The sequence below is a fragment of the Corvus cornix genome, chromosome 14 (assembly GCF_000738735.6).
Source record: "Corvus cornix cornix isolate S_Up_H32 chromosome 14, ASM73873v5, whole genome shotgun sequence".
In the NCBI taxonomy this organism is placed as follows: domain Eukaryota; kingdom Metazoa; phylum Chordata; class Aves; order Passeriformes; family Corvidae; genus Corvus; species Corvus cornix.
Window position 1 is genome coordinate 240176 of NC_046344.1, and position 24715 is coordinate 264890.

The window sequence follows — 24715 nt, forward strand, 5'->3', positions numbered from 1 at the left end:
TGGAGCCCTGTTCACCTTGATTCTCTTTAGAAAACAGGGGAGGGGATCTGGGGGCTATGTCACTTCTATGTGGACTCCCCTGGGAATCTTTGTCAGGCTGCCCCATGGGTTTGGTGTCTCTGGCCTCAGTTGTCACTGGGCCTGTCCTGTGGCAAGCAGGGATGAGCATTTGCTCCCTGGAGAACCATTTGCACTGGCAGAGTAATGGCACTACAGTCTCCCTGTCTGTGAGCAGTGAATCATCAGGTAATATATTGGAGTCCCTATGGTGAGCGGCAGCTGCTCCTCAAATTATCCTGCTTCACACAAGAGAAAGTCACAGAAATTCAGTTACGCATTTGTGTCCCCACCTTCCTTATCCAATCTGTAGCTTTTTGCCTTTCATCCTCTACCATGGATTCCTATACAGCTTCCTCTGGGCACCGTGCCTGGGAGGGGATTGAAGTTACTGCAGTTTGGCAGATTCTGAGGCACACATTTTCCTTCAGGCTGATAGTTGTCTGTGGCATAGACAGTGTGTGGGATGTGATAGTGAAGGGCAAGCCATGGTGTTTTGAAAGCCAGTAAAATCAAGATCCATTTGTCTCTGCCTTGGCAAGGGGTGAAACATCCTGCGATTAGGAAATTTCTTTCTCGTATGCAGAGAAGGTGACAGCCAGCTATCGATTTGTCTCAGATATAGGTAGGACTCTGCTTGAATTGCTTTCATTTCTTCACCTCTGAGACCTCAGGCAGCTCAAACTCACAGCTGCCCAATGCCAGTTGTGAGGAAGAAAATATTAGTGTATTTAAAGAAAAGTGAATCAAAAGTCAGTATGCAAAAGCAATTTACTTGGTGAAAACAGAGCTTGCTAGAGAATGACTCCACATCCACAGATGAAAGGCAAGTACAAAACACATTTTTTTACCAGCTGTCATCATTTGTGTGAGTTGAAGAGCTGGAGCCCTGTGCTGTTTCACCTCAGAATTCACTGAGAAAGAACCAGCTGGTTTTGGCTCTCCTGGCTCTGGCTATTTGATCTTTAAGAAAGGACACAGCTTTTGCCTGTGGCTCCCTGCAGATACTGTGTGCCTCATACACCGAAGAACAAGATCCCAGTATGATTCTCTGCTGCCTGACCTCCCACTCTGCTGTCAGACTGTACTCACTGTATGCCCATGGCCTTAAGAATAGCAATGTTCACCCCCCTGGGAAATTACTTGTCCTATGAAATGAGAAACACCTTTTTTTCTTGGCTTCTGAGAAGCATTTTCTCAATATTTATTTACTTGCTGGAGTGGGAATCTATTATGTAAACCAGTTTCTTTACTGTCTGAAGCAGTTCTCTATACCAGTATCAGTTTTGGTCTTTACTGGATTGGACTCATATATCTATAATAATTACCAAGTGGTTTTAAGGTTACCTAAAATTACCTGCCAGCTGCTGGTAAGATGTTTAGATCACTGTTAGAAAACTGTGTTATTAGAGAATCGTATCACAGAGGGGGGAGAGACAGAGAAACAAGCTTTCTGGCATGCAGTCAGATAATTTCATAGGAGAATATCCTGAAAATGTGAAATCTTGAAATGTCAGTGGCCATTTTACTATTATTTCATTTGCAAATATGCTGCTCTTTACCAACTGATGCCCATATATTCATTCCTAAAGAGGTTTTGCAAGACTCCTTGAGAGTGAATATTTTGTTGACTTTGTGTTTTGGAATAAAAAAAAATAATAATGAAGGTAGAAAAAATCTTTAAAAAATACCAAACTAAATAAGTTTGAAACCCCTGAACATTAGCTGTAGCTGGCACTGTTACAGTAGCATTTGAAACATAAGTACTGAAGCTTTTTGTTAGTATTACAGGATCAGAATCTGACTCTGGTGAGGAATAAAATGGAAATCCACAGGCTGTTTCCTTTGACCACTGAGCAAAATGACGGAAGGAAATGAACAAATAATGTGTGTTTCTTAGTACTGCTTTTTAAATCTCCATGACATAAAATGAAGTGATGTAGCAGGAATTGCTTTCCTTGGAGTGTGGCTTAAACTCAGTCTTGCGGCAGATGGGAAGGTGCAATGATTTCAGTGGGAGCTCCACACTGGGGAAGGTACCTACCACAGCAAGGAACTGTTCCAGTTTCTGTTTACAGCCTCCTGGTAGGGCTCAGCCTCATGCAGGGCTGTGGCAGGGCTGGGCACAGAAACCCCTTCCAGAGTCGTCCTGACTCCTTGGCAGTTTTCCTGAGCCAGACTAAAATAGCTCCTTACAGATAAAGGTCTAACCCAGTGTCATTGAATAAAACTGACAATGAGGGCTTCTGGGTCAACCTTCAAAGGCAATTTTCCCTCATTTTTTGTGTCCTGCTTTGGATCCATTTTTCCATAGAAACAGCTGTCAGATCACATCTACTGTGCAAACTTCCCCACCAGGCTACACACATGTTCTCCTCGTTCTCTGAAGGACAAACTGCTGTTTAAAGTGCATAAGGTTGTATTTTCAATTCATAGCATCGTGGGGAAAGGTGAAAGGACTGTGGAAATCCAATAGCAGCTGCACTGTCAGCATCATGGTTTATGTAAATGTCAAGCAAGTTTTCATCTCACACAGGTTTATTTGGAAAAATAAAATATTATTTTAAGCACTTGGTCCGTTCCTCTGTCCTGCACACCTGAGCAGATACCAAGAGCTGGTTACTTTAGGACTTTCAACTCCTGACTCTTTTGCATTGTCTTTAAGTAATCGGAGAGCTACTAGGAAAGCTAATGCCCGTTCTCACAAATCAGACCTCTAGAAAGAGGTAACTAATGCAGTTTGATTTCTGGATGTTATTTTCTGTGCCTCTGAGGCACTGGGGGTCACTGGAGTGAGGACAAATGACAGTGCTTGTGGTGTGAGAAGCACTGAGGTACCTGGAGGCAGCCAGTGACCAGTGTGTTCCTTTTAATTTCTTTCTTGATAAAGTGAAAAAAGTATTCAAGAGGGATGTAACAGTGGTGCTTGGACAATAATTTGGGGAGGAGGGGAATACTAAGGCCTATTTCAAGGTTTACATGTTATGAAACCATTTCCATATACTCCCTGGGCGGGATGGGTGCCAGCTCTTGTACTGGCTCAAGCAACATGTTCCACTACGTTCAATCTTGTCTTTGATATGCAGGCATGATGTGCTAGAATGAACGACTGAGCTTAATTCATCCCTCCCCTTGATTCCTCCTGTCTTTACTGCAGCTTTCTGCCTCATCTCCTATGTTCATTCGAAGAAAAAAAAATACAGCTATGACTCAAACCACAGCTCTCCTGCTCCTGGGTTTGTGTGTGCAAAGCTGCAGGGATCTGAGGGCTGGACAGACCACACCTAAGGCATGAAAAGCACTCTCAGCTTGTCCAAGTCATGTCTGTTCAGCAGAGATATCCTGCAAGAGAGCTGAAATGTCAGCGTAATTCCCTATCAGAAACAAAGACCATGTACAAGAGCTCTTCCAACATCAATCTTACCCAGGCAAAGCTTTTTTTCAAGCATCTTCCCAGTTTTTTGTTGCAGCCATTTCATAGTAGCTGATGTGAGTTTTTCCCTCAGGATTTGTGGAGAAATAATTTATTGAGTTTACCTTTTATGTAGAACAGTCTGGATATAAAATATCTTTGTAAAAATATTCTTGTAGTGGAGAAAATCATAGCACTTAATTTTATTGTTTTAAAATTATGTGGTTAGCCACAACAGTGGCTAACAGTTACAACCTGACGTAACTATTTTCATGCTGGGAAGGTGTTACACAACTGTGTTGCAAGCAAGAAAAAACTGTCTCCAGTGAGTCCTCCGCATATATAGGTATTTACAGCAAAGAAAATATTGTCCTTGTAGCATGTTTGCATTCACTCATCACGAGGGAGAAGAGATATTTCTCAGAAGTCAATAATCTGTGTGTTTATAAGGGGGTCATCCACTGCCCTTTGCAGGAGTGAAATATACCTAGAGCAAGAAACAGGATCCCATCTCATGGAATATCCTTTTAATAATTTTCCCAGGTTTCCTTATTCTGGAATGGTAGAAAGACAAAATACCCAAGCCAGAAACCACTCTCTCTACTAGAACAAATGATCAGGATTCTCATCAGTTTCTAGGTCCTGTGGAACATCCTCCCCTAATAACAGTTGTGAGTTTTTTGTGGGCTATCCAAGAAGCCTGGATAGCAATGACATTTTTGTGGGCTAACCCAGGGCATTATCAGATGCTGGCTAGGATAAATGGGTGTTTGCTGGTGAGTCAAATAAAGAAACAGGCAGCATGGGGGATGGTTGTTTTGAGATGTGTATCTTTCTAAATGAATCAATATTGCAAATGAGCTGAAAAACATGCAAACAGATGCAAATAAAAGAGCATGAACTGTTCATAGCAGTACTTGAGCATTGTTTTATACCCCAGTCTGCATCAACACAAATTAGGTCAAAGATAATTCAGATAAAGGTCTGTAAAAATGAGATTCATCACTAACAGCTTACTTAATTCAGGAGGTTAACTTTGCATAATGAGTTCTGAGGAAATAATTAAATGGAGCTTTTATTTTCCTTTTTACAAGTAAATGCCCATTAAATGTAAGAATTTGTAAACAGAGCTTAAAACTACAAATGAAAGGTAAATTAATTATTTAATCCTGTAGAATTTACTGTACGAAGAGTGATCTGAGACAGGTTATAGTGAATGTGTTTTGTCTATTCAGTCTATCTGATAACACTTCCTGAATAGAGTCAATATTATTTTCTTTTCTGGTTGCAAGTTTTCATATAGCAACAAGGGAGATAAACACCTAATAGGTGTTTTTAGGAACATCTCATTGTAAAGCCAGAGAATCAAATAGGAAAGATTACTGGAGGGGGAAAGAGGAAGAAAAAAGGAAGCAATTTAGTTTAATTCATTTTAAGAAACCAACAGATTTCATGCTGGTGGCATCCCAATATTTCACTGAATGACAAATTTGTTTCTAGCTCTTTTTAGGCTTATATTTAATTCTTAAACAGGGAATTTCAAATTAAGAAACACAGAATTCTGATGCGTTGGATTTGTGGTGGCTAATTCTTGGTGAAGTGCATGTTCAGCATATGTCAAAAATCTTGATCTCACGCTTTGTGAAGTGGAGATGCACTGAGACAAAATTCTTGGCTCAGATGAAAAAAAATTTCCTTTTTCAAACACCTGCCTCGTAAGAAAGGTGACTTCTCATATAGGAGACCTTCAACTTTACACCAAGTATTTGTGTCACACATACTGATTTTTGCAAAACGGGGAGAGTTCATATATGAGATACGAGGTCACATATTACCTTGGTATTGAGAATTTCTCTGGGCAGCATTTTAAATGGGACACATTCCAGACTGGGTATGTAATTAAGAAAATCTTCTCTAAGTCTGTGATATGTGGTATATGAAACAGTATCATGAGAAATTAGCTGATTTGTCTCGCATGCAGAGATTTATTTATTTGTTTATCTGTGTATAGGGGCAGAGAGAAGAGTGAGGAACCAGGAGAACAGAACATTAGGAGAAGCATCTAGTTTTAGACTTGCTGGGATAATGGGGGCACCCCTCCATCTGGTTAGGTCAGTAGGAGAATCCCTGATGAAATACACAGTGGTACATCTAGAAAGAGGTGGAAAAATGCCACTCTGTTACTGCAGCTACATCAAGACAAATTAGGTTGCTTAGTTCCAGACTGACATGTAGTGTGGTCTGGGGGAAATTGCTTTCACGCCTCACCTAAAGTCACCAGCCAAATGTGTGAAAAATCCTGTTGTCATAGAGCACCTGGAAACAAGGAATGTGGTACTGGTACCCAAACTAGAGTTTATTTTAAATTGGAAATAACAGTAGGAAATCTGGAAAATGTTCTTGCACAATTCAAGTATAGTACTTTGTGAAGTCTGTCATAATTCTCTGCAGACCTAATTATGTGGACAGCTTTTCTTTAAATCCCACTCAAACCCACTTAATCCTTCTTTATGCACAACAGAAATGGTTGGATGAGATACCATGGGCTATTTTGCAAATGGACTGCAGTTGTCTTGAAGAGAGTTTGTGGCTCAGTTCAGGCCCTGGGGATGCGGAATACTGGGCTCTGAAGTGATGGCACCAGTCGTGACTATGCCCTTCCACTGTGCTGGAATTGCTTGAAAAACTTCTGTATGTGAGCAAATCCTTTTGCACTCTGTCAGGATTTCTGAGGCACCAGTAAAGACCCACTGTGTTGCTTGATATTTATGTTTAATGTGTGATAGGAACTATACTGAAATGATCCTGAGCTGCCTACTGAGCAGTCACTTGCAGGACAGCTTGCATCTGAAGGCGTGAGCTGTTGTGACCTTATCACAGTCACCATAAGGAAAAAAAGTTAAATCTGCTAAATTTAGAATCTGGATATTTGAAAACTGTCTCAACTCAAAGATGCAGCTGATATTAAAACAGGATTTGGTTTCAGCTGAGTGGAGAATTGGATGTGAATCCATGAATAATGTGTCTGGGGTTTTTTAATTCAATAGGACTTGAGTTTAAAAAGGTTTTTATAGAGATATTAATTCCAACTCCCTTTGCTGTTTTCATGGTTCTGTTTTCCTCATTTTTATGCATTTGCCCTCTAACCAGCTGAAGAGATGTGTGCAACCTTGTTATCACTGACTGAATGGAAATTGGCTGGGGCATGCAAATTGCCCAAACAGAGTCTTGGAATCAACATCAAAGTAGCAAGGTTGAACCCTGTAATTGGAGTGTCAAAACCCCTAAGGGTTTTCAAGATCCAACCTGTAAGTGTCATGGGGGTAGTTTATCTTAGTAGACATACTTCTGCATATCCTGAATTTATTTACATCAGGAGCACTTCCTGCAAATTTCTATCACACTAATAAAATCTGTATTTTTGACAATATTATGGCATAATCAAATCAGGCCTGGGGCTTTTATTCATTGTTTATGCAAAGATTTTAATAGGAAGCTGCTTTTGTCTTATCTTTTCAAAGAAACTTTAGTTCAATATTAAGTTCTGACTTCTTGGTCATTTATTGCTGAGAGTGTTGAAATCCTGTTTCCTGATCTGTAAATATGGTTTTGTATTAGCTCTTAAACTACTGCAAGAGAGGGTGCTACTGAGGAAAAGTCCTCCCTCTCCCCCTAAAATTGACTGCTTAGGGGACTATCCAGAGTATTGTGAGACACAAATCAAAGACATATGAAAATAGAGAAAGCCAGGAGAACTCTCAGTAGTAGAAAACACCTCCATGAAAATCATACTGATATTGCTACAAACCAGCACCAAATCAAACACAGATTTACAGCTGGAACTGATTGTAGTTAGAGATAATTAGGTAGCACATTGTCCCACTGTACTGAATCATTTCCTTGCACACACAAGCGCCCTTAGATCCAGAGGGAGGAACATAGAAGCAGATATGGAGCACTCTGTTGAAGGGATAGGTTAATTTGACAGGATGGATCCTTACAACTTCCTGCATGGAGAAGGAGTCTGCAGTCTGTAGGGGCAGTGTCTGACTGCAGAGGACACTGGACCTCAAACAGCTAAATCCTACCTTAAAGCCCCAGATAATGGTCAAATTAATCTTCTCTACGTCCTGAGTCTGACCTACTGTGCCTGCAATACACAGTAGCTGAGCTGTTTACAGCACCTGTCTCCCTCACCACAAGGAGATGAGTACCACAAGGCTGACAGCATCAGAAGTCAGGAGAATGCTGGAATCTGAAAGCTTAAGGGCAAGGTAGAAGAAATGGAATTTATAATCCCAATATAGGATAGCATAGTATGAGGTATGTTAAGTCTGAATATCACATTAAGACCTATGCATGACATTAAATTTCTACAAGAACTCCAGCCTGGTGCTGATTCACAGGATCCTTATTGTCAGGGAAGGATGAACAACTATTGCCAGATGAGCTGTTTTTTTCAGGATATCATTACAACCAAGATGAAGCTTTCTGTGCACAAAGCAGTTTCTCAAGACTAGAGACATCTTTTTCCTGGGGGAAGTGTAAGATTAAAGGGTTGCATAATTACCCACTTAGGAAACTGGAACTGCCATAAACTGACAAAAAACAAAGCAAAGAATAATTACTGCTTATAAATTTTACAGGATAACAAACAAGCATAAATTGATGCTTTTTTTTAAGAGGCAAGATCTTTATAGATCTTATCACTATGGATTTGTGCTAGTATATATATTTAAATAGGGAAAAAGGGCAGAAAGTGGTCCCTAAATTAAAAAGTTGGAACAATCATTTAACTGTAAAACTTGTAGTTAGCAAAGTACTGAAGACCATCCTTAATTAGCAATCACTTTTAGCACTGACTGTCTATTTCTGCATGGGGATATGTAGTTCAGTGAGAAAACTCAAAGCAGGATCTCTTTCAGGTTCAGTTTTTAAACCAGCTTTATTCAGTGCATGGCAACTTGTTCTACAGAAGTACAGCATAAAAGATGGAAAGCAACTGAGAATCTTATTTGGGCAGTGGGCAACTGCAGGCACTTCAGTCAGATGTGACAGGAGTCATTGTATGCAGTACTTTTGAGTTTAATACCACAGGAACCAAAAGGACTTTCAGAGTTAGAGGAAGGAGTTAACATTCAACACTGTGAATGTGGCATTTGTATTTCAAGAGAAATCTCAGTGAGACCAAGTATACAAAAGCCTGAAATGGGAAAGAATAGATAGCTGCCAACAGGCTTTCTTGCAAAGGTAAATAATAAAAGATAGAAGGTCAAAGCTTGGAGATAAGAACAAGAATATACAGGACAAGCAACTAAAAGAATCTTTTTATAACCGGAGGCTCTTAGATATGGAACAGACAGGGCAGTGATTCTAGAAGTGCAGTGGGCAATTGCACGCTGTGCTTTTTATATTCTCTGCTCACCTAATTTTAAAATGGGGTCATATGGTAGAGTGTCAGTGAGATACTTTTGAAGTAGAAACTTATGTTTGAAGATGTCTGGGCTGTAAATCTGTGATAATTTAAAAAAAAAAAAGTATTCATGACAAAATAAATCCCAATATTATAATTACAATTAGAATAATTATAATATATATATAATATATATTACACTCAGACCACAGCTGACTGAAGAACAGAGCCATCACCAGTGACAGCAGATGATTTAGTAGTTCTTGGGAGGAAATGATATGGCAAACAGAATGATCTGTGGTGGTTTTTGAATGAGAAGAGGTAGATGAATAGAGAAAAAAATTAATAATATATGTCTCTCTACAGACATGAAATTCTGATCTCTTGCCTGAGGAGCTGCAGAATGGACCAGATGTGAGGGACTGCTCAAGTCCAGCAGTTTATCCCAGAACATAAGTGATCTTTACACAGCACAGCACAGAGCCGAGGTCGCCGGTGCTTTGTGCTTCAGGTTTGCTGGAAGCAGAGATGCACCACAATTCCCCACAAATCAGAAAAGTCCCCCACTTCTTCTCCTTCTCCAAATGACATTGGAGAAGCAGGGATATTTGATGACCATGACACTCCCAGAGATCCTGGTGTTTAATCAGCGTTCAGTAGGCATCTCTGGATTCTTCCTGCCAAAGAGGATCCCTAGAGCTGCCAGATTTCACAGCTGCCTATTGCAAAGCCAAGCTGTAAGAGGACTCAGCCAGCCCAGAGGTTTACTCTGAAACATGGAGCATGTGAAAAAAACACCTTTGGGATTTCTAGCTGCCCTGCTGTCTGGCAAAAATATTTGAAGCTTTGATGCCTGGTTATAGCCAATATCTCAGGGCTCTAAGATTACCCCCTGTGCACTTGGGAGCTGCACTGCAGTTGAAACTTCTGATTACTTTTGGAATTTAACATTTCCAGAAGTGCAAGGCTGCTCTGGATCCTCATGCACTGAAAGGAAACAAGGGTCTTTGCACAGAGGGGTTCTTTTTGACTTTATAGTAAATGTACTGAATCCAATGTTATCCCCCAAATACTCTGAATGCCACTTCTCTGGCATTTTCCAGCAGGCACAGTTGTGTCAGAAAGTTTTGGCTACCATTGCTTGCAGGGACAAAGCACATCTGGCTACCTGTGAAGGAGGTGTGCTCCTTGTATCAGCCCAAAGTGCAGTTCATAGCTCTACGTGCCAGAGATCCCAAAATTTAAATGTGTTGCTCCATTCGTGGAGAAGTATCAGTAAGTATTCAAAAATTATAACAGCCACAATAATAAGAAAAAAAATTCAGCTTCATGCTAGAGGCAAAATTCAGCTATGCTATCTCCCTTATTCAGTGCCATTGATGCCAGTGGAAGCAAAGTGATTCTGAGAACTTTTGCACATCTGACCGGAGTAGAACGTTAGCTTTTTGCTCCTCCAGTAATAGCCTCTGCACACTCCTATTGTCTTTAGGGATTACTTTTCCACAGTGTTAAAACTAATCAGGTATCTGTGCTCCTGCTGCCTCAGTGCAGCCTATAAGCTGGTCACTGAGGGCTGATGCAACCAGCAGCACCATCCCAACTTTTACTGAATTCACTGCCATCACCAACCTGTTCTTGGTGCAAGAGATGAAACAGGAGAGCAAATTGACAGGCAGAGGGAAGAGATTGCCTTGAGGGAAAAGAGGAGATTACAGCATTTCTGAAAGAACTCCTGAAATGAACTCTGGGCTGTATTCTGCAGCAGGATGAGGACATCCCTGGGATGTTTTCCAAAGCCAGACCACTGCCTGTGTCCAAACCATGTGAGCCCAGGCAGTGAAACCAGCAGAAGTGTGGGATGTGCTCAGTGCCACAACAGTCAGCTCACTGCCACCCTGGTACTGCCCCTTTTTTCCCTTTCCCCCAGTCTACCCATTCTGAATTGTGCAAGACTGCAGCCTCTCAGGCAATCCAGGAACAAAATACATTGCAGCTGTTTGTATTGTATTTATATGGAAATTACATCATAAAGCATTGAATAAATACTGTGCCACACACATGCCAAATTTAGTAATTGTTAGGATTCACACTAATAGAATGCTGCAGCAAGCTAGATTAGAATTAAGCAATTAAATGTAGTTTTTCCTACACAGGTTAGTTACTGGCCACTACATCCTGCACCAGAAGGATTAAATCAAACAGAAAAAAAAATCAACTCTGAGGCAGCAACAAAAGGTATAGTAAAAGGCCTGGCTGCAAAGCTAGCCATTCATGCCTCCAGGTGACATGCTAGTGACAAACGATAGGAATAATCTGATTCTTTTCACATGAACATATTTTTATCTGGAATATTTTGAACTATAACAATATTTTCGCATCATGCAACTATTTCAATTTCCACCAAGCATGCTGGTTTTAAGTGGCACTAGCTGGTTCTCTCTTCATCCACTTCTGACCTATGCCTCCTGCTTACTCCTCTTTTGTCTCATCAACCAATAGTGGTCTTGGAAGTCTTGATTTTGATATGTGAAGTAGCATTAAGAGTTTACTTGCTGCACTCTGCTCTATTAGCACTTAATATACTTCAGTGAAAAAGGATTAGCTCAAGAATTTCACTGAATTCTTGAAAAAGCCCCAAAAGTGCTGACCCGGATTTGGAACAAAACTTATCCATTAACATTTTCTTAACAAGGATTATCTTATTATTGGACAATTTAAAGGAGTGGAAGTAGGCCTCAAATTGCGCAATTTAAGTCCAGTCCAGATCAATGACTTAAAATAATTTTCAACTGGAGCACCATAATTGAGTGGGCTGAAGAGCAGGTTTGCTGTTGAGTGGTATCCACATTAGAGAAGTCATGCAGCTTATCTGTACTACCATCCTTTAAAGAGCTCTTAGCAGTCATGGGTTGAACAAACAGTCTCATTTAGGATGGTTCACCCATGTCAAAGATGAAAAAGAGAAGTGGTAGAGAGCGGGGCCATTACCCTTAACCTGTGCTAGAGCTCACCGCTTGCTGAATGACTGAGATGACTCTTGAAGGCTGAGTGACTGAGTTTCCAACAGCAATAGTCATAAACAAGAAAAGGATAAACATTGTCCTGAGAAGACTTCTGATCCAGCAGACCCTATGCTTGCTGTGTATCCACAGGCAACTCCTCCCTGAGCTTTTCCTGCCTTCATGCTGCAGGTCGCCTGCAAGTGCCTGAGGTGTTCATGGAGCTCAGTGTGCGGTTGGCACCAGAGTAGCAGCAACATTGTTTTGGGTTCCTACAGCACAAATTTGGGACCCTTTGTATTACTGATACACCAAACCTTCTCCATGATGTTTACAATAATAAGAACCCCCCCCATGACAATTAAACCACTAATGGCTGCAGAGCACAGGGAGCTCCTCCTGTGGGGCCACCATCCATGACAGCAGCAGGACCTTTGCTGATAATTAATTACAGCACTCCTTACCAATTGGTCTGAAACTATTGACACCGTGTGTAAAGCGTTCTCCCATTTCTCACTGTGTCAATTCAGGCTTCTTTTAAAGTTTTCTTTGCACTTACTGACTTAATAGGCAATTTATTTTTTTGTTGCTTTTAAACATAGCTGGCTACTGTTCTATTTCTGGCTGGCACACTGAGGATAAAATGTGATCATTAAGTTAATACCTAGTTTAATTATAGCAGTCTCCATTTAAATTGAAGCAAAATTATGCATAAATAACTTCAGGTTTACCTCTTCAGTCACTCTCACTATATGTAATAGCTTGATAATTTTATTTCCGTATAGTAATTATTTTTGTGCTAATATCTTTTTGTGCATACAGTAATATATTTTTACTTGTTTCTTTGTCACTGAAAATTATCCCGGACATTGCAGAACAGACAAAACAGTTTCATCCTGTCACTGGCTGTGAGTAATCTCAGTGTTGTCTCCACTTTTGCTTTATGAATTTTGTATCATTACCAGGAAAAAAGCTTAATAACAATATATGCTAAAAAAATAGTTGACTACTGCATACCTGCTTTAAATAAAATGAAATGTTTATTCTTTCTTTTTTGAAAACGTAAGAGACTTCAGTGTGAAGCTGTTCTAAGTCATGTATCAAGGCACTAGAGGTGTCGTTCCTCACTGGGACAGAGCGAGAGCTTTACTTAAAGGCTCAATGATGTTAACATATTCTTCCCAAGTGGTTCACATCCCAGGACCTCAAACCATTTCATGAAAAATAATTAGTTATGCTTCAGCACAGCTGCTGCCAGGTAGGCCAGTTATCCACAATGTTAGAAGAGAAACTGAGCCCCAAACAGGCTGGTGGTTTGTGAGGATCACAATGCTGAGGGGGTGAGGTGGGAATCCTGACCTGGCCTCTTCAGGGGCAGTGTCCTTACACCTGTGCTCCGTTCCATTGTTCCAGCCACATCTCTGAGTTTGCAGAACAAGCTGTGAGCTAATATCTAATTGTTTCTATATTTATTTCCCTCCACTTTCAAACTTCTGCTGCCTTGCTTGCAGTTTTAATTCTTTTGGAAACACTGCATAATTTTGGATCACTTTCAAAAATACTTTCTCTGGTTCAAGCACACATTGAGTGGGATGTGAAGGAGAATCTCTTGACTGTTGTGCAAGGGGTCAGAGAAGACTTCTGCCTGACACCCTAATTCTTGTGCTGGCTTTAAGCACATCACCAGGGCATAAGGCTTGTTTGTTCCTGAATTGTTGAAATCACAAGGTGGAAGCTGACCCCACGCGAGGGGTGTCACTAGGGCACTTACAGCTAGAGCTGCAGAGTGCAAGTAAATGAGTTACTTTTTTTTCCTTCTGTTTTCTGAGTTCTTGAGAACTAATTTTATAATATGTACGTATGTGTAATTTATTTATGGCTTATATTTCTGTTTACCAGTATTATTGGCTTTAATTCGTGGTAGCATCAGAATAACTTCCCATCTCCTGCTTATATTTTTGGCAAGCAGTGAAAATGAGAGGTGGGCCTGTGGGAACCTCATGACATTTAGACTACACATCAGCTAAATATACCCCAACAAATACAACGGTTTCTAATAGGGAAATCCATCCTGTACAGGCATCATTTGTGTGCTCAGACACACAAGATAGCCTTGCTTTACAAACCAGTTTTGCAATTTGAGTTTTAAAAACAATTACTGAAACATGGCTGTTCTCTCATGACAGACATTTCAAAATTTGTCCCACTGCTTTTTCTCAAGATTGTCTTGAAAAAAAAAGTGGGTTTTTTTGTTTCCCCACTTTCTTTGTTAAGAAATGAAGTCAAAACTTGCAGATAATACTAGCAGGATAACTTTAAAAAAATATCTTTTTTACCTATTTTTAAATACAAGGGAACTATATTTTGTTTATATAGTATATGTTTATATAGAATAGAATAGTGTATGTTTATATAGCATAGAATGTTTTTCCTTTGCTTCCATTTTGGGAGAACCATGAACTAAGCTCATACAGGGGCTGTTTGTTGAGATTTTGTAGTTTCATTCCTACTCCAAGCTTCTGTCAGAAATTCTGCTCAGCTGTGCTTAATCTGTCATGAGGGACTTCAGAATTAGTCTCCTCTTAATTATTGAACAGCTTATTTTCTAATGCTTTTTGTCTGCTCTTTTCTGGATAATTATTCTGAGTAGATTTTGACCTTTCTGTTTTCCCTTTTTCAAATCAATACAGCTAAAACAGGCCTTCTTTCAGGAATATATCTCCAAAATATGCAGCCACCCTGTTTTTCAGTCTCTAAATTCTTGTTTAACATGAAGGCCAAGTATGATGAACCTTTGGAATGGATTTTTCTAGAGGCCAAGCGGCTCTTTTTCCAAACCCATCTTATATAAATTACCTTCAGGGAGCACAGTTCACAGCCCTGTTTCTCTCTGGGTTACAGAGGTAATTCATCAATTATGTAGAAATAATCATAGAAGCACCATGGCCTTACCAGTTGCCAGGTTATTACTGCAAAGTACTTTTTATCTCCTCAACCAGTTGTGATGTCCCTGTGAGAGGCACTCAGCCCCTTGCAGGATGAGGCCCTACATAATTTCTGATCACATCCTTGGCTCCTCTTGGTAGGGCTGGGCTTTAGCTCTGAGTCAAGCTAAGAGAGTGGAGTGGCATGGAGAGTTAGAAGGGTTAAAGATGGGAAACATTCATGGATTTACATTGCCTGCACCGAGATAGGACTCTTCAGAGCTGCAAGTAATTGCTCTGAGAGAGTTTTGAAGCAGTCAGTTTGTGGTGATACCAGTTAAGGAATGGTGGCTGTAGCTGTGTATGGGGTTGGGATTCCTTAGAGGAACGGTCGAGCCTCACTAACAAAATGATTGTCACTTTGGCTTACGGAGCCTTCCACTTCTAAACAGTTACATTGGAAGTAATAACCAAAAAAATAGAGAAACCAGTCAACACAGCATTCAGTTAGAATTAATTACTCCATAGTTAGGTAGCTCTGATTTAATTTACATTCCTGAAAAACACCATTAAGACAGTCTGACTGGCTTAATTAATTTTCTCTGCTTCCACACACAGATCAACTTGACATCATTTCAATGGCTGAAACAACAATGATGCCTGAGGAAATTGAGCTCGAGATGGCAAAGATCCAGAGACTTCGGGAAGTCTTAGTCAGAAGAGAATCAGAACTCAGGTTTATGTAAGTATCAATCCTTCTGGGAAAACATTATGCAAAATTAATCAAAATAGGAAAGAATGGTACTTAGACTACTTTTATCTGCTTGACATTTTAAAAGGGAGAAAGATAAAGAGCATCCCAGTTAGGTGAGCACTTACAAAATGCCGTTGGGAAATGATTTTTGTAGTTGCAAAGGAAATTACCTTTTTTTAATTCAGCACCTTTTTTTTTTATTCAGCACAATTTGCAGAGTACATAAAACAGATCTCTTGCTTACAAAAGGAAACTGTAGCAAAGTATATGTCTATGGAGCATATTTTCTTACCTGATTTCAGTCCTTTGTGGGAAGGATGTTTGAACAAAATATCAACAGGTAGGGGATTTGAAGCTTCCGCAGTCTAACCTAATTCAGGCTTTATTCCTACTTCATCAGCGGTCTTAGACAGTTCATGTCACAGGAGAGCACACTGTGTTCTGCACTAATAGCAGCCAAGATTTGACATTTGTTAAATGGAAGCCATTAAGTTATGAACACAAAACACTTTCTGATGTATCAAATTAAATGGGAATACTCCAAGAGGGATTTTCAAAATTGCCAAAAAGGTCAGGCATAGGAGCCTCACTGAAGGTTCATGAATATTAATCCAATTCTGATGATGAAGTCAATAGGGTTAATATTCCTAAATCATTGAATTTAGAAGATCAGAGCTTATTAATAAGAAATGTATTATTTTGAAGTGTCCTCTCTGAGTATCCGAGGTCAGAAACAACTTGCCGACAGGCCAAGAACTTCAGTAGCTCTAAAACCTGCTGAACTCAGACCCTTGGCATTAATGAAGCTTCAGTGCCCTGAAGAAACTCACTGGCTGTCTTCTCACGTTAAAGTACAGGGGACTGGTACTTTGACCCTTACGCTGGAGGTTAACTTTAGTGCCCTGACTTGCATTGCCAGAAGCTGAAAGCATCACCCCTCTGCAAACAGCACAGACATCTATCTCTGAGTATTATCCCAGAAGACTTCTGCCCAGAATCACTGCTTGGACATCTTTGGAAATAAGGATTGGTAGTAGTGGCACTGACCTTTGATAATGCCATAGTGGTACAAATAAAGTGAACAGGAAAGGTTTTGTCACTCCTGCTCCTGGTAGTGAAATAACTGCTTGGTTATTGGTTTGTACATAAATTTAATCTGGAAGAAGCCCATCAGTGAACCCTGCACTTCTCTTGACATTTTCTGTATCAAACAAAGCACTGAAATAAACTGCCCCAGTGAATGAGAGCAACTGTTCTGTTTGTTCTGGTATCCAGTCTGTTCTTTGCATTTCCCCCGTGCTCACACTCTTTACTCTGTATTGCCTGGCAGGTGTTTGAGTAAGGGATTTAACACAGAAGAGCTTGCTTATTGAAGAGGGAATAGAACTGATGTTCACACTGTGCCTTGTTCTCCTTCTGCGTTAGATCTCATCCTCACACACTGCCTAGAGCTGCCCAGGAGCACTCCCAGCCTCTCCCTGGCACAGGCAGGAAAGTTCTTCTGAGCAGCAGAGTCTCCATGAGGCTTGGCCCAAGGTACTGGCAAAGCAGGCAGGTGACAGAGGCAGCGACTGCAGAGGTGGCCTCAGTTTCTGTCTTTTCTAAGTCATGGAGTGCCACAGTCACAGACCCTCTCATTCTTTCAGCAGGAGCAGACCAAGATGACCACTTTTCCAGGGATATTCACACAGCTTTCTAGCCCAGCTGCTCCCTGCTGTGTGGCAGAATATTCTGACTCTGCTCATTAATCCTTGAGGCACTTAAATTCACTTTGTTAGCACCACTGAATGAAATGGCCAAAAAAATTGTCTATTTGGCTTTATCTAATTTTTTAAAATGTTTTTACAATTTAGCCCTGACAGGAGAGAAGCATATTGCTAGTGATACCCAAGTAATACAGCAGCACCTGTTCTTTACTGCTTTCATGCTGGATAGTTTACACTGACGGAAGGGCTCGGCTGCATTAGTCTTCAATGACAAACATCTTCTAATGACAAATGTATTTTAATAACCTGTTGCTGAGATTAACAGCACAAATCATGGTTACCTCAGTGGTCCAAGTTTTGTATCTGTTTAACTAAGCAGATTACATAAACTCTAATTCACAGACAGATTGTGGAAGACTTTATATGTAGCCTTTTTTTTTTTTTTCATTTCATTTCTGAAGTAATGAATTGCCAATGTCCCAAGACCAGAAGTCTGTATGTAGGTCATGAATTTTAGTAACTGATTTCTTCTGACAGGACTAGATTCCCCTGGGAATGACCTATACAACCAGCCACATGAAACTGAGCCTCCTCAGACAGGTTTAAGGCAGACTCAGCTTTGAACCCTGCTAATAAGCAGCACTACACCTATGCTCAGACCACGGAGTGCCAGACCAGCTTTAATGAGAACCACATCTCTTTAGTTCTTGCTTCTGTTTTAGCTTTTCCTTTAATTATAGCAAAAGGATAAAACACACACATAGTGTTAGAGAAACTGTGTGGTATGTTTGTATTCCCTTTTTTGCCCTTCATGCTGTTAGCAACAGAATAGAAATTCTCTTGAATTGGGGTGTTTTTACAGTTCTTACGAAAGCATGAACACGATGAAACGATTCTGTATCGCTTGCACATCCAGCCACAGCTTACATTTCCAGCTATGTTTTTTAAAGTAATGGTTCATTCTTCTCACTGTCTGTCTGTCTGACTGATCTTTTTATTCACATGTAGCCAGATCCTAAAGCAGGACAAAGTATATTGTAGCTGCGCTTAAAGAAAGCAGTGCTCTGTAGCTGTGCACAGAGTGTGTCCCCAGCCCTCACGGTGCCCGTGGCTCCCTCCTGTCACAGGCACACACGACCTGTCAGCTCTGCTTGCACACCCCAGTAGGTGCCACCGCTCTTCACTGCATTTAAAAACACTCAGGCTCAAGAATAAGGAGACAAAACTCTGCAAGCTAGACCTGCTGCTGATGGAAACCACAGCAAGCTCTTCTTCTGTCAGGTTTAATCCATGGAAGGAGCATACTTTGAGGCTGCTAATTAAATTTACTATTTTCCATGAAGAAGATGCAAATGTGGTAGCCATAAAATAAGGACATTTGGCAGAGAACAGCTCCAGGTTAGCATATCAGCCAGTAAAAAGCCCCCAACAAACCCAACTAAAAAAAAGCCCTAGCAAGGTCTAGATGTTAATGGACCTGGAATTGGTTTGCATTTTTCACACTTCTGTGTGTGAACAAGGAAAAACTGTTCCTGTTGGTATGTGAGATCATCAGTAACGTAATGTTCTTTCTGGCAGTTCCTCAGCTGTGGTTTGTATAGCACGTGTCTCTCTTCAAACAATACAAACTCTGCATGAGGGATTCCTTGGCAAAACGTAGAATCACAGAACAGTTAGAGTTGGAAGGGACTCACTGACTGGTGGACATGTACTAATACCCATCAAAATGATTTTAAAATTCAGAAGATATATTTAAGAAGGTGTTGCAATTTTACAGCATCTCTGTACCAGGCCCACAAATGATGTGCTGTCCCCAGTCCCACAGAGCAGCACATACTGGTTTTTAGTGACAGACCAAGGATTCACTCTCAGACAAGCATAGATATTTCTGTAGTGTACTGTATTAAAAAAAAAACCCTTCCCCAAAATACAGAAAAAGCCATCTGTGAGAACAGTGGAAACAAGTTTTACCCTGTGTAAAAATGAAACAGCAGAAATTTTAATGTGGAGACCAGAAATAGCCATACAGTTCCATTACATGTAATTTTTCACTCTTTTGTACTGCTTTGCAGTCCTTTGTACACTCTTTCCTCTGCCTTGCAGAGAGAAGTGGAAATTCCTTACTGGTGCACTAAACATAAAAGTAAGACCTCATTTCAGTAATTAAAAACTAAAGCACTTAAAGATGAAGTGTAGTCACACAAAGATATATTTAAACAGTATGACTTTCTGGAACTCTAAAGTGAAGCAAAAGCATACAGAAACTCCAACAGACATCTCTGATTTTCAAATTTCAAATAATAATTTTTATTGCAAAACACAGCTTTTTAATTCCACTGTGTGAAATTTAGGTGTGTGACAGCTTATTCTTGGCCTGTCCCTTGAAATTTTTTTATTTGAAAAGCAAGGAAAGCAGCTGAACGATTTTATCTATTTGACAGACTATTTGCTATATACCACAGTGAAATAGTTCATCCTGTAGCATATACTTTATAGGAGGCCAGTTTTCTGATAATTCTTGTTTTTCATTTTATTGATACAAAGAAACAAAGAAAGAAAAATGAGCTGAAGCAATGGACTAACAGGTCATGAAGTTCCCCAAACCATTGTGCACATTTCAAGTTAGATATTAACCTTTGTAAATGTGTCCTTTGCTTTTGCTCTTTGTTTTTGTTTCCTCCTTTAAAAAAAAAAAGGAGGGCAGCTGCAAGCAGCTGTACCCTTCATATCCAGGAAATCCACACTACTTCTGGCTGAATACCTGCTTGCTATGAAGAACTATCTAAAGTTCATAAGGAGACAATTTTCAGATTATAAAATCAAGCCTTTCTCAATTAGGTAATGCCACAATTTATGTTGCACAATCATATTTTAGCTCAGGCAACCTCAGTCACAGCAGAGCAGATGCACTGTGATTTGCTCTGTAATTACATTATCAAATCCTATTTTTGTCTCAAGACCCTGCCTTGCTTAGTGCCCAGGATGGACCTCCTTGGGATATGTCCAGGTTATGTAGAAATTGTGGTTGTTTGTAGCATCTCTCCTTCAATGCTACTGATACTATGAAATTTCATAAAATTATGCCAGGAGCTGTTGTGACCATCTCCAGCCAGCCCAGGAAATGAAAATGTAGCTTGAAGCCATCGTATGCTATCTCCAGCTCTTCTTGGTTTGTTTTTAGAATAGCTGAGAACTCAGCATATATTCATATGAAGGAGACAATATGTACAGAAAAGCATCAGTTTATAGCCTGCCAGCATTCCCCCTCCTTCTCTTTTTAGGCTTCTCTCAGCTCCTTTCTTAAAATGTTCTCTATAAAAAGAGTTTTGGGTCAAACTGTAAATGTTCAATCTGTCTGTACTGTTAAGGAAAGCAAACACACCCCTTCAGAACATGCACGCTCTCTCTTCCTTTCTAATTCTCCTGTCCCATTTCCTTTTTTTTTTCCTTTCCTGGTGAGATAACAGACCCAAAAGCTGAGAGAGCTGCTCAGGCAGCATCCTCTTTGTCACATTTGCCACACATTTAATGTGTTGCTGCTGTGGATGTGTTTGGCTTCAGAGGCAGTTTAGGATCGCTGGGGGCATGGAAATCTACTGTGCTGAAAGACACAATTGTGAAAATGGATGATGCATGTGTTAGCTCAGTTTAGCTGACAGAGAGAGGCAGCAAACCCTCAGACCTCTATGTGATACAGAGCAGATCAAAACTGAACTTCTGAATCATTCGTAGTGCAAAAGTTGTGCATTTTAAAATGCATTAGCACGTTGGGAGCCAGTAAATATTATTAGTAAAGGTGAGATCTTCTCACCCACAGTTATTGCCTATGCCTGTGGAAAGGCATGGAATTCTTATAAAATAGCATCCACGGTCATCATGAAACACAGTCTGTGGGAGATCTGCCAGTGCCTGATACTGCTGGCTTTCCAGATGGGAAGCAAAGCTTGAAGCAAGCTATATTGGATGACCTTGAACTAAAACTGTGGTGGTTGCTTCCACCTGTGATAGATGTCTTGGGATGGTTATTTCTGCCATGTAGAATGGCAGAAAATGGCAGAAACTGAATGGCAGTTTTTTCATGTGTAGGGAATAGAAGATATTAAACATAAAGCCCTATTAGGTTGCTTTAGCCAATTACTGAAAACATTTTACTCATTAAACTTTTTTTTTATCTGTAAAAATGCTATAAATACAATGGTGTATTTGCTGAATGTCTGTGTGGTTATTACATCACTAAACTAATACTGTGAAGATGCCAAGTTCACCTCCACACTGACTCAGAATTAAAATTGGTCATTGTATACTCTCACTACACACTAGTAGGTGACTCCCTCTTCTCCAGAGTGCTAATAATATTTGCATCATCCACATTCTCCATAGATCTATTCAGGATTTTAGACCATTTTATACTATTATGGTTGCTTACTTGAAATCCTAGACCTTTTATGTAGAAAAGTTTGCTGCAACTTGACTTTGCAGTCCCACAGCTTCATTAGCTGTCCAGAGTACATAATTTATCCCTAGTTTGGTTTTTTTTCTTGCTTCAAATCAGGCTTACTTTTTCTTTACTTGCCTTTTAAACCTTTATCCTTCTCCCAGTTTGCAAAACCCATAAATCTCTGTTGTCCTGCTGTGACATTGATGTGTCCATTGCTGGTAGTAGTTGAGGTGGAATAGTCAGTAATGGTCATTCTGGAGGGTGTTGGGTATAATGGTAGAATCTCAAACTCAGGGCAAATTCATGGAGAAAAATGTATAGTACATACTCCTTCTAAGAACAATAGGACATCCATAGGGGTCAGATAGGAGTCTCACCTTTATGTCATTTGCAATATGCACAGCACATTGGTATTTTAAGTACAGAAAAGTATCTCTGATGATTGCCTGCCTTTATGCAACCACTGCAAAGGGAAGCAACTCCAAAGTACGCAAGAACTGCTGAAATGAGAGGTTAATTCCCTTGGTGATGACAACCCTAAACAAACCAACTTGGAAATCCCATGTTTTAATTTAAAATGGGTGCAGTAAATCTAGTAGACACAAAGTGGGAAAATGAAACAGTCTCATTACTGGCTGAACTTGGAAAGTAATGCTGCAAAGTACTACAAAAATGTGTACGTGGAGTGTTCCATTCTAAAGTGAGAGAAGGCAGCAGTAATTGCTGTCGTTGTATGAACAAAATTAATTTCAAATTTGAATTCCTTTTTGAACCAAATACTTTAACACTCTTACAAGTGTCTCACTAATGTGACATCAACTCTGATTTCTCAGTGGCTTCATGCCTCCTGTGGCAACAGAGCCCCACACTGAGCATCACCCTGGGGAAGAGAGAGGAAAGAGAGAAAACAGGCTGTCAGAGGTGTGAATAGCAGTGGTAACTCACTGGTTATATATTGCTAAGCAGGTATTCTGACTTTTGCTTTCTTGGGTACTTTTGATTCTTTTGCTCCTTTTTTATTTTGTACTGTATAATATCTGTTTTCTGTCCTCTAAGGTTAAGCATGGAATTCCCTTAGGACTGTTTACTTATGTGTTGAGCATCTGGTACTTTTCTCTGAGTTTGGCACCTTGCTGTTACTGCAGCGTAAATAAATAACACCAGCAAAACCAGATTTTTGCTCATGAATAGAGCTGTTGTTGTTGTCAGTGTTTTCTGATAAGATCCGTCTTTTCATGGAAAGGAGCAATAAATCTTTTTTCCTTCACTGTTCTGGAATCTTAACAATACAGCAGCTTTCCTTCCTTTTTTTTTTTTTCTTCCTGATTGTATCTTGCTCTAGGAACGTAGGATGCACTTGGGGAGGCTGTAGAGAAGGAGGCAGTTGTGTGATGATACATACTATACTGTCGGGTTGCCGGCTTCGTAAGATAAGGCACCATTAGGGAAAACACCAAGCCCAGCTGTAGAGGGACACCATGGCTGTCCCACTGATACAGCCTGGTGTGGCACAGGCTCTTCTGCAAGACAGGGTTAAGTTGTGGCTGGGTCCCCATTGAGCTTTGCTGTCCCAAGCACGTTGCAACAGTGTCCCAGCCTCAAATAACCAGAGTCCTTGAGGCAATAACCAGGAAACTGCAAGCTGTGAAATGGCACAACATGCTTTTGTAATGAAAGTTGTCAGATAGTCAAAGCTTGAGGTCTCTCGGATTAGGGACAGCATTTCTAGGGGACTGCCAAGGGTCTGGGAGCCTCAAGGATGTCAGTGTGCCCACTGTAGAGCCGGGAGGTCCTGTAAGGTCCAGCTCTGCCAAGTCTCCCAGCTCCTCACATGGGAGCCTGGAAGCCTGAAGAACATCAGTTCAGGACAGAATTGCAAAGTTCTGGACTGTGCACTTTAAGCTAAAAGTTCAGAGATCAGCTCTCAAAGGGGAAGGAAAATGCCTTAGTTCAGTTTGATCTCTCTGCAGACCCATCTCCTTTGCCCTGTTTGACAGCAAACCATCAACCCCAGAAGAAAACACATTACACTTTCAGATGTTTGGCTGTAAAAACGGTGCATTAAAATACTCAGAAAGGAAAAGCGTTTTTTTAGTGTATAATGATAAACATATCATTCGGAAAGTATTTAATTAATTGTAAACTTGGTAGTTGAGATGTTTGTGTCTTAGAAAAAATGTAATAGGAATTTTTATTATTGTCTCTGTTGGACAGCTAGAAAAATAGTTCTTTAATAAAGACTTTTCTTTAAACAGCATTTTCTACATTGAATATGTGTTGTGGTTGTCACAAAATACTGTTAATAGAAGAGGGAGCAGCTTTAATCTTTTGACATTGTCATTTTTAATCCAGAAATTTAGCACTGTATTTCCAGATGTAACCTTTAATCCCAGACTGTTTTTCACTTCCCAGTTCTTAGCTACCTCTGCTCTGGTTTGCATGAGTGGAAGGACAATGGATTGTCCCTTCCACTCAAGCACATCATGCACACGTGGCACTCACAGTTCCTGGCCCCCCCTGCCCCCGTTTGGACAGTTGAGCTTCCTCTAGGCAAGGATGTTCTGTAACCAAGTGTCCCTCTTGCCCTGTGGTATTTCACTGGTCCTTCTCACTTGTCTTCTGCTATAAATAGGAGAGTAACCAGTGAATTGAAAAGCCCCGAAATGGACTGTCAGTGTTTAATTTTATACCAGAAATCTTTATAATTTTTTTCAGCTGTGATAAATAGTTGCTCTTCTGGTTTTAAAAATAAGAAAGGGTCAAACCATGAAGGCAAATTAAGAAGGAAGTGGGTCATCGATTCTGCTAGAGACAATGCACAGCCAGACCTAGAGTTTCCTCCTTCAGGTGCCTAATATCCAAAACCAGAACTACCAGAGTAGTTTAAATGAACCACGCCCTATGCTTTTGCATAGAATCTTCTGTATGCTGCTGCAAAGGACTGATACTTGTGAATTTAAATCTGACTTCTTTATTGTCTATACATTTTTAGACAAATTAACTTAGTCAATT

At 40.2% G+C, this 24715-nt stretch overlaps 1 protein-coding gene across 2 annotated transcripts in view; it reads left to right on the plus strand.

Annotated features, from left to right (window-relative positions):
• BMERB1 (bMERB domain containing 1) overlaps positions 1-24715 on the plus strand; it is a 47380-nt gene that overhangs the window by 7477 nt on the left and 15188 nt on the right. The window contains exons 1-2 of one of the 2 annotated variants that reach the window (XM_019281568.3): positions 12769-12789; positions 15424-15547. In XM_019281568.3, the coding sequence (XP_019137113.2) occupies positions 15444-15547 (104 nt within the window). In that variant the 5' untranslated portion in view covers positions 12769-12789; positions 15424-15443. Of the gene's footprint in view, positions 1-12768; positions 12790-15423; positions 15548-24715 lie in introns of those variants that run through there. The other variant, XM_039560592.1, reaches the window with a different exon arrangement.